This window comes from Gouania willdenowi, chromosome 12 (genome assembly GCF_900634775.1).
Source record: "Gouania willdenowi chromosome 12, fGouWil2.1, whole genome shotgun sequence".
In the NCBI taxonomy this organism is placed as follows: domain Eukaryota; kingdom Metazoa; phylum Chordata; class Actinopteri; order Blenniiformes; family Gobiesocidae; genus Gouania; species Gouania willdenowi.
The window spans coordinates 18,606,665-18,621,855 of NC_041055.1; the positions used below are offsets into that span (position 1 = coordinate 18,606,665).

At 36.4% G+C, this 15,191-nt stretch overlaps 1 protein-coding gene across 2 annotated transcripts in view; it reads left to right on the forward strand.

The window, feature by feature from the left end:
* The window catches only part of cntfr (ciliary neurotrophic factor receptor), a 330,218-nt gene that overhangs the window by 274,175 nt on the left and 40,852 nt on the right, over nucleotides 1-15,191 (forward strand). For both annotated transcript variants that reach the window (XM_028463551.1, XM_028463550.1), the window contains 2 exons: nucleotides 116-233; nucleotides 4,069-4,235. In XM_028463551.1, the coding sequence (XP_028319352.1) occupies nucleotides 116-233; nucleotides 4,069-4,235 (285 nt within the window). The remainder of the gene's footprint in view (nucleotides 1-115; nucleotides 234-4,068; nucleotides 4,236-15,191) is intronic.

The window sequence follows — 15,191 nt, forward strand, 5'->3', positions numbered from 1 at the left end:
TATTACTGAGTATTTGATCACTTTTTTGCCATTTGATTCCCTCGCTGTGCTTCTATATAAAACACTGGATTGGTCTCTAAGAAGCTAAATGATTCTCTTGCTTTTTTTTCTGTAGTTCCACCTAAGGAGCCCTCGATCACCTGTCGGTCCAACACTTACCCCAAAGGCTTCTACTGCAGCTGGCACCAGCAGCACCCCACTTACATCCCCACCATCTTCGAAGTGGACGTACAGTGAGTGCCTTCCTTTTTATCAGCAAATCACTTGGAATACAACTTGTGGATTTAGCTTCATTTCATTGATTTTAAGACTGCCTGCTTGATGGTTTTAGTCTATTTTTGTCTTCACGTGCAGTTTGTGCACTTGTCTGATATTCTGAGGTGGCAAAAGTACTAGTCTTCAATACTCAATAAAAAATGACTCTGGTAAAAGTATTGAAGTTGCTCTCTTACTTCAGTAAAAGTCAAAAAGTACATGCCACTAAATGTACATAAGTAAAAAGTCAAACAAATGCCCCCTCATTAATAAGACAGGGTTATTATAAATGCCATATCTTTTATTTTTTAAGAACTTGTCAAAAACTGGTACAGGGAAAACCTGTTACGTTTGAACACCTGGATAATTTAACACTCATAATAAATACAATTTGTAAATAAAATGTGTCAAGGCAAAAAAAAAAAAAAAAAATTGGTGCAAATGTTCAATAAAACCCAGCGCAGCTTTGAGTTTAACATTTTTAAGAACTTGTAGACAACTGGTACATGGAAATCAATTAAATCTGTTACCCTTTATGAACACCTGCAGATTTTAGCACTCATTATCTCTCTAATAAATCAAGGAAGTTCCGCTTGAGTGTGTGCGTGCGTGTTTGTGGAGCGAATTTCTCCCTGACGCGGTGTCTGTTCGACCTGAAACTTTTTTGAGTGTGTACATGCATTATTTTGGACTTATTTGGTGTTGCAAAAATGTTTATTATAATTTGATTTAGCCCTTATGTTTACCCAGAAATGAAACCTATTCAGTGTGTGACACACACACACACACACACACACATCTCAAAACACGCCCTCACCACACATAAGGTGTTTAAAATGAAAATATACTAAATGAGTAAAATAAAACAAAAAAAAAACTAACCAATATTTATACAAATAGAAAACAAAACATCAACAGAAATGCACAAAAATATACAAAACGGATCGAAAAACACACAAAATGAGTCCAAATAACTTACATTACAGAAAAATACACCAAACGACAACAAAAATATGAAAATGATTCAAAATACACAAAACTAAATATTTATACAACAAAAAAAAATACTACAAGTTCATTACAATGATGATATGTTTTCTAACAGTTAAATGAATGTTTGATGTCCAAATTGTGCTGAAATGGCTGAGGTGACTCTTCTCTGTCCTGCTGATTGAGTTTGTGCGGGGCGTGGCTTTGGGCGGAGCACTGAGGGGAGGGGTGAAGCTTAGAGAAGGCGCCACTTTCAAATCGTGCTCGCTCTCCAACATTACCAGTGCTTATTTTGGGTGGATGTCAGCAGTGACAAGTTACAGAACTTTAAGTTTAAAAATTTAGTTGACAAAGTCGCACTACAATAGGGATCATTTTGGCACTACAATAGGAATTGTATCTATTTCTTAGCCGAAGAGTAGTGAATACTAGATTAACACTGTATGCATTTCATATTGACCGCGTCCTTTTGTCTGACATACAGACCCTTTCCAAAAAATTAGAATATCATGGAAAAGTTGTTTAATTTCCATAATTCCGTTGCAACCCAAATCATGACTGACTGTGGATATTTCACACTGGACCTTGGGTTCTGTTCTCGTGAGTTTTATGAGCTGGAAACCCAAATGATGTAAAAATAAACAAATGCATACTTGAAATGGTTTAAATTGTGGGCCCTGAATCTATAATCTATGAAAATTTAACTTTTTGAATGGAATTATGGAAATCAAACAACTTTTCCATGATATTCAAATTTTTTGGAAAGGGTCTGTACACCACTCTAACCCGTTTGTTGTGTAATAATTTTTTGTAGTGTTAACTTGTGGCTTGTGAGATTTTTCCCAATTTTTTTTTTTCAATAAAATTGTAGTTATATAATGTTATTTCTAAGCAACAAAATTGCAGCTAGTGAAAAAACTAGGTTCATTTTAACTTAAGTACACAGTTTGCTGCTGTGGCTGGTGTTTATAGAAAAGGTCCACATCACTATTTTTTCACTGGCTATGTTTTGGATAACATATGTTGTGAGACAGTTGTATTCTTTTGGAAAATGGACTTGACAATCATTTGGTTTTTATACAAACTTTACAAGTTTGTCTTTTTTAAGGTTGTTGATGGTAATGTTTTCGAACCTAAGTCAATGGAATTCAAACAGTAAGTACTTCAGCTCTGTCACCAACCCCATCATCACTTCATGCTCTGTGTTGGTTTTGCTATAATTACTATTGAACCGCACTAGTTCAATCAAGGCAAGGCAAGGCAAGGCAAATTTATTTATATAGCGCATTTCATACTCAAGGCAACTCAATGTGCTTTACATGATAAAACATTCAATTGTTTAAAATCAATAAGAACATTTAAATCAATAAGAACAATTAAAATCATCAGTAAAATCAATTAAAATCATCTGTAAAATCAATTAAAATCATCAGTAAAATCAATTAAAATCATCAGTAAAATCATCATTACATCAACAACATGACAAAAAATCTCTCTCTCAATCATACGCAGTAGAGAAAAAAAGTGCCTTTAACTTTGATTTAAAAATGTTCACATTGGATGCTGACTTCAGCTCCGCTGGCAGTTTGTTCCACTTCTTTGCAGCATAACAACTAAAAGCAGCATCACCATGTTTACTGTGAACTCTGGGCTCCACTATCTGATCTGTGTCCATAGATCTGAGAGACCTGCTGGGTTCATACCTGACTAACATGTCACTGATGTATTCTGGACCAAACCCATTCACAGATTTATACACCAGCAGCAAAACTTTAAAGTCTATTCTGAGGCTGACTGGGAGCCAGTGTAAAGACTTTAAAACTGGAGTAATGTGCTCTGACCTCTTTGTTCTGGTTAAGACCCGAGCTGCAGCGTTCTGAACCAGCTGTAGCAGTTTGATGCTCTTTTGGGGGATTCCTGTCAGAAGACCATTACAATAGTCCAGTCTGCTGGAGATAAAAGCATGGACCAGTTTCTGCTGATCTTTCTGAGCCATTAAACCTTTCACTCTGGAGATGTTCTTTAGGTGGTAGAAGGCTGTTTTTGTGATAGATTTGATCTGACTGCTGAATGTAAGATCTGAGTCAATCAGATCAATCAAAGCAATCTAGTTGTCCAAACAGCACTCTGTAAATACCATTGAAGGAATCTGTGTCTCTGCGTTGGCTTTTCTTCTTCTCCAACCTGAAAAACACACCATTCTTTGAGCAAATCAAACACTTTAGAGACTTTGGTAGGGTTTTCAATCAGGATTTTGCCATTTGTGTCATCAAGGCTAAATTCCTGACAATGCACTCAGGCAAAGAAAGCTTGGCGGCATAGCGATGGAGAAACATTCCTATCGACTCCAGTTGTGTGCACTGGCCTGGTTGAGCAAAAAAAGTCCTGAAACATCTCAGTTTTGCCTTATTGTAGCAAAACTATTTGTAAAATGCTCAATAATAACTACTAAGTCAAATTTTGTCATATTCATGAGTGGGCGTGTCTATAGACGGGACACTGACTTCCTCCTCCCCGCACGGTGACGTAGGGCCATCATCAAATTGGAGCGAGGTGTTTTGGCTCGCCCTGCAGTAAGACAGGAGCAAATTACCCACAAACTAGCGATTGAGGGAATCAATGAAAAAACCACTTTGGGCATGTGTATGAAGCCCAAATAGCACTTTTATGATGTTTAAAGCACAGAAAAGTTGATTTAGCGTAACATGGGTCCTTTAAGATGTTGGTAATTACTGTAGTGAATGTCTGATGTTCCTCAAACATTGAGCTTGGATGTGATCATTAATCCACATATTTCTTGCTTGTGTCTTTTCAACAATGCAGACATAACCAGCGTTCACTGGAAGTGCAGAAAGATTCTGTTCACAAGAATCGTTGCCATGTCAGATTTCCAGAGGTCTTCTCCAGCTTTCCTTACAAAGTCAATGTGACTGCAGTCAACGCCTTGGGAAACGCCTCAATGACCTTCTCCTTTGAAGAGTCCAGTATAGGTAAGAGAGTACAGTTACAGGGTTTATCTTCCCAACACTTTATGATTATGGACTTAAACACCACTTCTGGATTGATGCGTATGAATCAGGGTTGGAATTCAATGACAACTGTCTAATGCAATTTTATTAAAGACAAAACAGGTCTATGGTTTACATGTATGTAGTTAACAAATATTAAAATATGTTTTCCCACTATCTGTCAGTGAATTTTCCCGCTCATACAGGTGGTAAGGTTTAAAAAAGTTAGTGGGTTTTTACAGAGTGACAATATTGTGAATGTAATATTTTTGTGTTTTGTATATCATTTCAAGTCTGTTTTGCTGCTTTTCTTTTCTTTCTATAATGCAGCTGGAAATGTAATTTCCCTGACAGAGCGTTCCCAAGGAATTACTATAGTCTATCTAATCTAATCTAATTGAACTTTAGTAAACTAGAACATAATTGTAATTGACTTTCAGGGGGAAATAATAAATGTCATTTATTTGTAATTGGAAAAAAAAATTCTGGTTATCAATTCATCATTTAATAGCAATTGAACCCGGATATTTGAAAATCTAATTGTAATCGAAAAATGTAATTGACCTCAACCTTGGTCTGAATAGGGGTGAGTATTGGCAAGGATGTTGCAACACGATACGTACCACGATACTTGGGTCTCGATACGATATCATTGTAATATATCGTAATATATCAATATTCTACCCAGTTAATATCAAAATTAAACGTAGAGATGAAAAATCAAGTTGCTGTATATGTTCATCAGAAGATATTGATCATTGAGAGGACAAATTGAGTCAAAACTATTTGCTTCAAAACATCCTATTTATGATTTATTATTAGTGTTTTTGCACATTTTCACTGAAAAAAAAAAAATACAGTGTTACACAGTGCCATCATAAAATAAAGTGCAACAAGTTTCTTTTCACTGAAACTACTGTATAGAAGTCTCAAAGAAACCATGACAACATAATGACGGCATTGTAACAACTGTAAGTGAGAACATTAAGGATAAAGCACCCTGAGTTACTGACAATGCACAAAAATAAGAAAAAAAATATTTCTCCTATTGTGTCAGTTTAAACACTGATCTGAACAGATTATATGAAAATAAAATGCCTGTGTATAGATAAATATTGCAGGCATTACACACTGCCATCATAAAATCAAGTGCATCAAGTAACCATTGCAACACATTGAAAGCATTGCAACCACTGAAATATTGCACAAATACACAAAAGATATTGATTAAATATATAAAAAAAATAATAATAAAAAAATTAAAAAATAGAATTTTTAAATTTAAAAAATCAATTTAAAATCGGCACCCAAAAAAATTATTATATTGTGATTTTTCTGTTCACACCCTTAGGTCTGAATACTTGTATTTTAGTAAATCTGGAACAGAAAGGAAGCCAACTTAAAATAGTCACAAAAAAAAGTTTGTAGCTTCAATTGTAACATTCTAAGACACATCGACCATATCTGGCAAACACTAAAAAAGGTGTCAAGGCGATGCTCTGATCATCCCAACCCTCGAGCACTTTAATGCATTTCTCTGACTGCCGATGAATGATTTCATCCACTTCTGGTTGCCGTTAGAGGTTTGTTGCCGATACAGCAGTGGTCCGTGCCAGGAGATTTTAATTGCCAAATAAATGTCACCATGCTGAGAGTGCTCAGCATTTCTACTCGCCTCTTCAAACAAAAAAGGTCCATTAGCAAGTAACCCGCTGAGCATGGTCCCATGTCTTTAGCGGAGGCACAAGATAATAAATAATCACCCCCTGAACCTTTTGTGCAGAAAGTCGTATTTAATTGAGGCTTGGATGGAGTGTGACACACACATTACAGCAGTCTGTATCTTTATCCATAACATTTTTGCGCCACATTAATCTTTATGGGACAATTAGCAGGAATATCTACGAGTCTTCTTCTTAAATTACAACCTTCATCATCATGCTGTGAGTGTGGTTATTTATACGAAGCCGTTTTGATCGTGAAGTTTTTGTCTGCAAAGGGCCTCGTAATAACACCGACACTCCATGAATTTATGAGGAACTTAAAGTGGAAATCAGTGAAGAGGAAAAAAGGTTTTAAAGGAGGAATGGGGAGTACTTTGAAAGATAAGAAAAATGCAGCCAGCACACTTCAGCTTCTTTGTATTATTGCCTAAAGTCTAATATGGGTGTGCATGACGTATAAAAAGACACCAATGGGGCTCTGAGCTGCTTCCTAGAGTGTGTCAATTGAGGGAGCTGAGTATTGAAAGACGAAGAGAAAGAGATTGGGAGTTTGAGTGAGTGAATGTGTGTGTCTGTGTGTGTGTGTGTGTGTGTGTGTGTCTGTGTGTCTGTGTGTGTGTACACAAGTAACAAAATGAAACGGTGACATGCTCTGCCAAGTTGTGGACACAGGATTTAGGAAAATGCTAATGTTGGTCGGATTAGCGCCTTGGCTTCCAAAGTGTCCCTCAACTTTTGAAGAAAGCTTTGTTGTTTGTTGTGTCTTGACTTTGTTTTGGTCAAGAAATGAATATGTACATCCTGTTTCCAGAATAAAGTTAGGTAATTGTAAAGAAAAAAAAAAGAAAGTAAAACTTCATTGAAATTATTTTATGGTTTGGAGAGGCAGAAGTTTTTGTCTGCTAGACCATGAAGTGAAGTAAATAAATAGTGAAAAGTAATCTATGATTTAAATGTTTAAAATATCATTAAATGAGTGAAACCATTTAAAAAAAAATAATAATAAAGAAATAACAAAAAAACATGGAAAATGGTGTTTATTCCCACTGCACATTCATTCACACCATTGATCAATTTAGTGATACCAGTGAACCTAACTTAAACCAAATGCCATCTTTTAGACTGTGCTAGGAAACTAGAAGAAAGTGAACCATGTAAACTCTACACTAAAAAGGTATTTTTTGCTCTAAACTTAATTTTCAGTAGATATTTTTGTAGATTAAAGATTTCAAATAGTATCATTACATAGGGACCATTGGTGTGAAGTATATTTCCAAGATTAGGGAGTCGTGAACAGGTTTTTGCAGAGATAAGATGCAAGTAAAAGTCATATTTTAGGTAAAAGATTATCAATCAACCCGTTGGTTTTCAAAAAGGTTTTTCAACATAACTAGGGTTTAACCAGGTTTTACTGTAAAGAAGAGAGTGTAACAGTTACCGTACTTGCTTTTCTTTTAACTATGTTTATAGCAGAAACATGTAATGCCATATAAACAATTACAAGCAAGTTAGGAGTCCCTAAGCAGCTAGTATTTCCAATTATCTATAACATTTTTAGTTTCGTTTGTTTGATAACATGTAGTCATCTATGTGATCACCCTGAGGATTTTAAAGCTAAAATAACAAACCAAATGTTGCATGTATGTAAACGGATATGGTTCTGTGGTGATGTATTCCGGGTGTAGGTATGGCCAAACTGTAGTTTTGAATATTGTTTTTGGGCCTGGACTGCTTGTCGCTGCTGTTTGAGAGGGAAAATAGAACTAGTGAGAGAAATCATTGCAACCACAGTGCCTTGCAGCAGAAGTATGCTGTCGGGACTTTGCCAGACAATCCTGTATATTTGTGTAACCTGTACCTGCTGGCCATGATAGCACCAGTAAAGACAAAGGCTATCAAGGGTGCCTTAAAGGTAGCAGTAAGTATCACTCAATGAACCCATTATCGCCATCAATCCTAGCAAGCACCACCTTTTTGTTATTATATCGGGCCAACTTTTTGGAACTCTTGTTCTATTTTCCGCCACCTGATCATTACTAGTGGCATAAAACAGCTAAATATCTATAGATGATAAACGTTTCCCCTTCTTTCATCTTATTTCTTCCTTTCACTGGGTAAGACAGTTCAAAACCTATTCAAATTTTCAATAATTACTTTTCTTAGAGACAGCAACACAACACCACAAAATGCCTGGAAATAGGATTTAAAAATTCTGAATAAACATAAGTTGTTAAAAGTAGCCCTAAAGTATGCACACCCAACTACATCAGATAATTATTAGGGACAAGGCACATTGGGCTCTATTCTGCGGTCTGGACTTAAACACATTTTTATGCAGTTATGCGTCTCTCTCCTGCGCGTATTCTCCGGTTTAGGCTCCTGACACGCCCCTCATATTAACGATAGATTAATGTTTCTTTTGTGTGGAAAGCCTGATTTTATAAACTTTTTCCATTCCTGCATTAGAAATGATTAGCGCATCAGCGTCATCTGTCATCAATAGGGTACCTGTAGCTCTAACACGTGCGAGTGTGATGCGCAGGAGCTTTGAGGAAATAATCCTAGAGCATCCTGCTTTAACGCAGTTTTAAATATATATTGTTTAAAGCCTTATGGAGCTGATGTAAGCGAGTCCGAACTGAAGCTGAGCCTTATTTAAATATGTGTGTTAACAGTTTCTGGTCCATCCTCTCATGTGCATTTCAAACTGTGGCTTTACATTGGACATAGTATAAAAATAGTTGGAGATCACTGTGACCAGCGTGGAGAGAAGTCTGACGTCTGTCAGAGTTTCATTTATCGAGCAGCAGCAGCAGCTGAGGCGCACAGCTGATCAGCTCCACGACGCAGCATCTACCGTCTCAGCAGAAAAAGGAGTGGACGGCACGGATAAAATATAATGAAATGCAACACATTTTGTCCCGTCCAGAACTGTTAAGTGTGAACATATTGAACCCTGTTACAGCGTAACAGTATGGCATTGTCATTTTGGATAGATTATTTCTGGGAGTCTCTTCTGCATTATTATGAGTGTGTGTGGCTTAAATTGAGTCCAAACTTCCAGTGCAATATAATGTTTCACCTTATCAGGGCACTGCACTTATTCCAGGTTCAGAAGTGCATCAGAGGAAAAGAACTTAAGCGGATGGGAAAATGCGTGCAAGGCCAGATTTGAATGGAAACACCCACATTTCAGGGCCGCTCCACCTAGAGTGCATAACTGTGATGGAGGCGCGCAGTGACTGACTTAATTACAGGGGGAGAATAGCGCGCAGCCAGAAACAGTGACGCTGCGCAGCTTTCTTGACTTTTACGTGCATGGGAAAATAGAGCCCATTGTAGATTAGTCAAACTATTACATTCTTCCTGGTGCAAACGTAAGCAGAATCTCTACTGTCCCGTTTAGTCTGACCAAAGCTGAGATGAAATTAGATGAGGGTGTGTGTGTCTGTGTTTGTGTGTGTGTGTGTGTGTGTGTGTCTGCAGTTACAAAGAAAAAACCCTCAAAGAAGCTTCAGACTTATCAAATGATGACTTGGAGCTTTCTAGTGCCAAAAACATCAAACGGCATGTGATCTTGTCTCACCGTCAAGGGTTCTCTTGTTCATTTTTCTTTGACTTCCAACAAAAGGACTTTTTTCCTTTGTCTGACATCTGCCCACCTGAGCACGTCCTACCATTCAGCCCAACAACATTCCTCTTTCATTGGGATTAAAGAGAACATGATATAAACCAATCCCAGCCAGAGAGGTCAGCGTATCCTGCTGTAATCACTTGTGTCATCCTCTCAGTCATAAATTGATGAACCGTAGTATTCAGGTGTACGTTTACACTTATGTTATTATTAATAAAGAAGAGATATAGATGCCTATTTATTGTTCAGCTGATCAATCACTCATTTTTTCATCAATTCCTACTTAAACATTTGAAGATGAACAGCAACCCATTCATCCATCCATCTCTCCATCCATCCATCCATCTATCAGTCATGCATTCATGTATCCATCCGCATCGCCAATGGAAAAGATGGCAGTACACAAGTCTCTAACGTTGTGTTTCTCAAAATAAGCAAAAAGATTAGAATCAATTTTGTTGAAGAAAAATGATGAACACTCAATGCTGAACTATCTAAGTAAAGCTAAATTGTGATATGTTGCTAACTCTATATCCTCCTCACTGCTGATTAAAAAAGTTTGAAAATGAAAAAAGTTCACACTGAGGCAATAATTTAAAGCATAAAACCAATGACCTTTTTATCTTTATGATTAAATGACGAGATGAATTACCCCTCAAGAGATTGTTTAGTTTATCCATAAGCAGTTTGCTTTAAAAATGTCCATTTCCCCCCCAGTGGTCAAAAGTCTTTACTACAGTTTCCCCAAATTAGTTTAAAAAATTACAATTGTTAAGATAATTTACAAAATATACACATGTTTTTATTACCATAAAACACAGTGACTGTACAAAATATACATGAATTAATTTGTTGTATTCTAAATTAAAAAAAAAAAAAAAAAAAAGAAAATTCAGTGAAATGGTCCCAAACTTTTGAGACTTTAGGTTGGTTCTTTTTCTGTAGCGCAATTATTCTTCACAACGTAAATGGTTGCCCCACCTGGCAAGAATCTCAAACTATGCCAATGAGATTATCTTCTTCTTAAAATGCAGATTTTATATTCACCTTTTTAATACACACCTACAGATCGGGGTTCTATGTAGAGTTTAGATCGGGCCCAAAAAATCTAGCCCGACCCGACCCGAGCCCAGAACTTAAATAGTAGGCCCGAGCCCGAAGCACACCTGACGTAAATTCTTATTTCATTGAACGTATTGCAGCTGGTAGATTAATAGCGCGGTGCCTCACGCAGCAAGGGGGAAGGGGGGGGTGTGCGTACACACACTCACCGCAGCCCAAAAGATATTGTAATGACATTTTACAGGCTTTAGTGGAGGTCGTAGTAACACGCCAAAAATAAACAATCAAACACACAAAGAACTGTTTTACACCGTCATACACTCACAGTACCGTGGGAGCAGAATTGTTCACTAGTCTTTTCCCCGCTTACGCCCGCCCTCTCCCCAGCCTCCGAGCCAATCATCACTCAGAACACATGTAAACAAAATACACATAATAACCATGATGCCTTCTTGTTCATGGGAAATCACAACATCAGTTAACCACTGAATACACACAAGTAGAACATAACCAGAACATAGAACCCAGTCCTTTACAGTATGCAGACCAGACTGTGTGGCCCGTGCGTGGAGCGCAGACCTGACGCAGCAAGACCTCCAGCAGCAAGTGAGGAATGAACAAAATCAGCAAATAATATTCAGTGAATGTGAACGCTGAACAACTAAACGCAACACAACGCCGTCAATATCCCATCCCACTATGAGCAGAAATCACTTTAGAAATGACACCACAACAATATAGAAGTGTTTTTGTGTTCAATAAAAAATAATATTAATGTAATAGAGATTAAAAAAAAAAGTTGAAAATGATGCCCGACCCAAAATCTAAACTCTAGTTCTAAGAAGCGCAAGAAACTGCACAATGTGACTACATGGGATATTTATACGAGTGTTTATGTTAAACACGTCACTGAAGCCTTTTTTTTTTTTTACCCTGAATCCAAATCAAACACTTTGCACAGCACCCCTTTGTTCTCCTCAATGTTGGTGTGTGTTTGAATGTGGCAGTTTGTGCAGACTTTGCATACTTTGTCCTTCTATTCTTTCAGTGAAGCACATAAAAATGCATTTGTACCGTTCTCCCACAGAGAAACTGTAAAGGCCCTTGTCATATTTCCCCCTTTTGTTCCATTTTCTTGTGTTAGATCATTTTTGTGAGGTATCACAGCAGATCGCAGCCCTCTGCCTGTGTCACATTTTTCCTGTTTGATCAAGTGCACTGTCATACACTGTCATCCAGCACTTCAATGAATAGATGCTCAGATTTCCCTCTTTCTTGAAAAGCCTATTCATCTAAAGGGAAAATTGACGGTTGTGCACAAAAGAGAAAGAAAAGTATTAGACTTTTATTAACAATTTTTTTTTTTTTCATGAAGTTGCTGCACTATAATGAAAGAACAGAGCACAATAGGTATAGAACAAATACAAAATAGTTTAAATATTATAATGGGTTAGGGGAAGATTAAGATAAGTAATAAAAGAAAAAAAACAGCAGAATCCTTATTTGATTAGTTAGATTTTTTTCCACAATTAATGTTGAAATAAATGTTTTGTTGGCTAAATAAAATTCCTCTTCATGTAACATTTAAAATATCTACAGTATTTGGTACAGCTCTTAAAATGTACACATTACACTTCACTTTTGTAAAGGCATCTATATTTCTATCAACAATAATGTTTTGGTTTTTAATTATGTATAAGGATCTTTTTCTAACTGATTAGTGAAGATGTATAGCATCTATGCAGTTTACTGTATTAATAATAATGAGGGTTATATTGATTACAGTGGCTTTTACTGACCCTGAGGGGTTCAGCATATGCAGTTTTTTACCATATTAATTAGATTTCATTTTTTAACATGTACAGGCGTGGACCTATTTGTTGGTTCCCTTCCATCAAAGAAAGAAAATCACAAAATAATATCTGATAAAACCTAAAACTGATAAAATGATGATGATGGTTTATTAAACACTCTTGTATTGTGGTTTCAAAGAATCATCAAAAAAAAGAACAATGTCTGTCAGTGAGTTTTGTGTTTATCTTTCTTTGATGAAAAAGGTCATTTAGGCACATCTGTACATGTTGGGACACGCTGTGCGTTTTCGTGAAATTCTCATTCAGTGCCCAACACACAATATGTCACTTCATTATTTTGACTGATCACTGTAGCAGTATATACCTATTAGGTATGAAAAGTATTAAAAATAGTTTTCCATCAGGACCAAGTGGCCATTTTAGAGGTTTAGTAAAACGTTTGTCACTCATCCAACACAAAACCAAAGCTACATATTGGAATTCTTCAGGAACCTCAGCGACACTTGGCCCATACTGATTTCTCTGTTTCTTCTCATGTGCACATGTTAGACAAAATGAGGAATTCTTCTCTGTGGTCTCTGCAGATTTTTGCATTGCTTCCCTGAGCTTCTCTTCTCTTCCTGCTGTGTTTCATCTTCATACTCATTAATAAGAAAAGGCACGAGTTTCAACGACGACTTTCTACTCTTCTTTCTCTTCCTTTTTGTTTTCCTGCTTGTGTTTTTAGACATTTAAACTGCAAAGGCCTTACAATCTGAGGACTGTGTCTGCACACAGGCTGTTAATGCCTCTTTTTTGCTCAGTTTCTCTGGTATTCAGATTGTAATTGCAGCTATTCGTCTCTCTATTGTGATGCCATGTGTGTCACGAGTTGAGAAAGTGTTTCATGTTGCACAAGCAACTTACTCGGGCATTCCCATGTGGGAGCCTTTGGGGGGAAAAAAAAAAAAATCATTCAATATTGCTTGAAAAGGTTTGAATTGAACTTTCAGAATCTCTCTGTCTCTGTGTTGTTCTCAGTGGACAGGTATTCAGAAAAGCGTCTTTTGTGCACGTCTTTTCATCAGGGAGTTATTGTTTCTCATCTTCTCCCCTGACTCTTTCAAATACTTTCAGCCTGTGTCCTCAGAGCTTCCCATTGCAAGCAAATTAAGTGGTAAATGTCAGCCCTTGGCTCTACATTTTAATATTTGCAAAGTTGATGTGTTAGTGATGTTGCGCGTGACGTTTTTGGTTCATTACTTTGTTAGATCGGATGAGGATCTGATTTTCTGTCAAAACCTAAAAATAAAAACACATGGAACAACAGGGAATGTAAAGGCAAATGCAATAATTGGGATTCATCACCCACCATCATTGTCATCGTAACAAGCCATGACCTACATCGAGGAAAGTTTTTCAAAACTATCTCATGAACAGATGGTGCAGTTTGAGATCACAGCATGTGTGTAATAAAGCTCTTAAATACCAAGTGTTTCATTTCAGTTTACTTTATTTTTACTTTTATTTAACCAGGAAGACCGTATTAAAATGAGAAAGATCCTTTTCAAGAGTTTATATCTACACTTTTTGATTTTATGACCACAAACACTGCTCTGACAAGAAAAAAAATATCTGTCTCAATGATATGTGCATTAAAATGCTTCTATTTACATGATTACTTATTTGTTTGAAAGCATTGTACAGACCCAGAACTGATGCATTCACAAATTGTATGAATAACCTCCAGTTTCTGGAGCTATAATCACAGAGGCAAATAAATAAAACAATGGAATGGATTGATTCCATGAAGATAGACATTAGTCCTGTGATGTCATTATGATGTAATAAGTAAGGATGGGGCGATATATGGTGCAACAAGATATGGTATGGCGAGAGGAGGTTGGGGTTACGTTTAAAAAAAAAAATCTACACAATATACAGCCTAGGTTCCCAAAGTGAGGTATGGGTAGCCCCAGGGTTTACCAAATTGTCATAGATGCTATGTGAATAAAACATTAAAACACTGACAACATTGGAAATGAGAATATAAATAGAGCAGTTAATGTTAATGCTAGGTTAATGCTAATGCTAGGAATCAGAATCAGAATCGTTTTTTATTGCCAAGTACATTTACATTTACGAGGAATGTGTCTGGGCGTATTGGTGTGAAAGAAAAAACAAGGCTAAAATAACAAGTACTTAAATGAAATAAAATGAGAAGCATTTACCAATATATAAAGTAAATAAGAAAAAGGTTATTGCTATTGCTAACTAGTGCTAGGTTGATGCTATTGCTAAGTTAATGCTATTGCTAATTTAATGCTATTGGTCGGCTATTATTAGCTATTATTAACAGCTAATATTAGGTCAATATTGATGGTAGGCTAATGTTAATGCTAGGTTAATGTTATTGCTATGCTAATGTTATTGATGATGCTAGGTTGATGCTATTGCTATAGGTTATTGCTATTGCTAGGCAAACGCTAATGCTAAATAATGCTAATGCCAATGATAAGCGAAGCGGGCCAGTGTCTGCATCCTCATTTTTTCTCAGGAAATGCAATTATTATTATTATTATTATTATTATTATTATTATTATTATTATTATTATTCCTCAACAGGATAGGTAAAATTCACTGTAGGGCTACATTTTTTATGACATTACATTATTATGTTTTTTTTGTGTAGGAGTACATGGTTTCAGATTAAATGTCTGAAGGG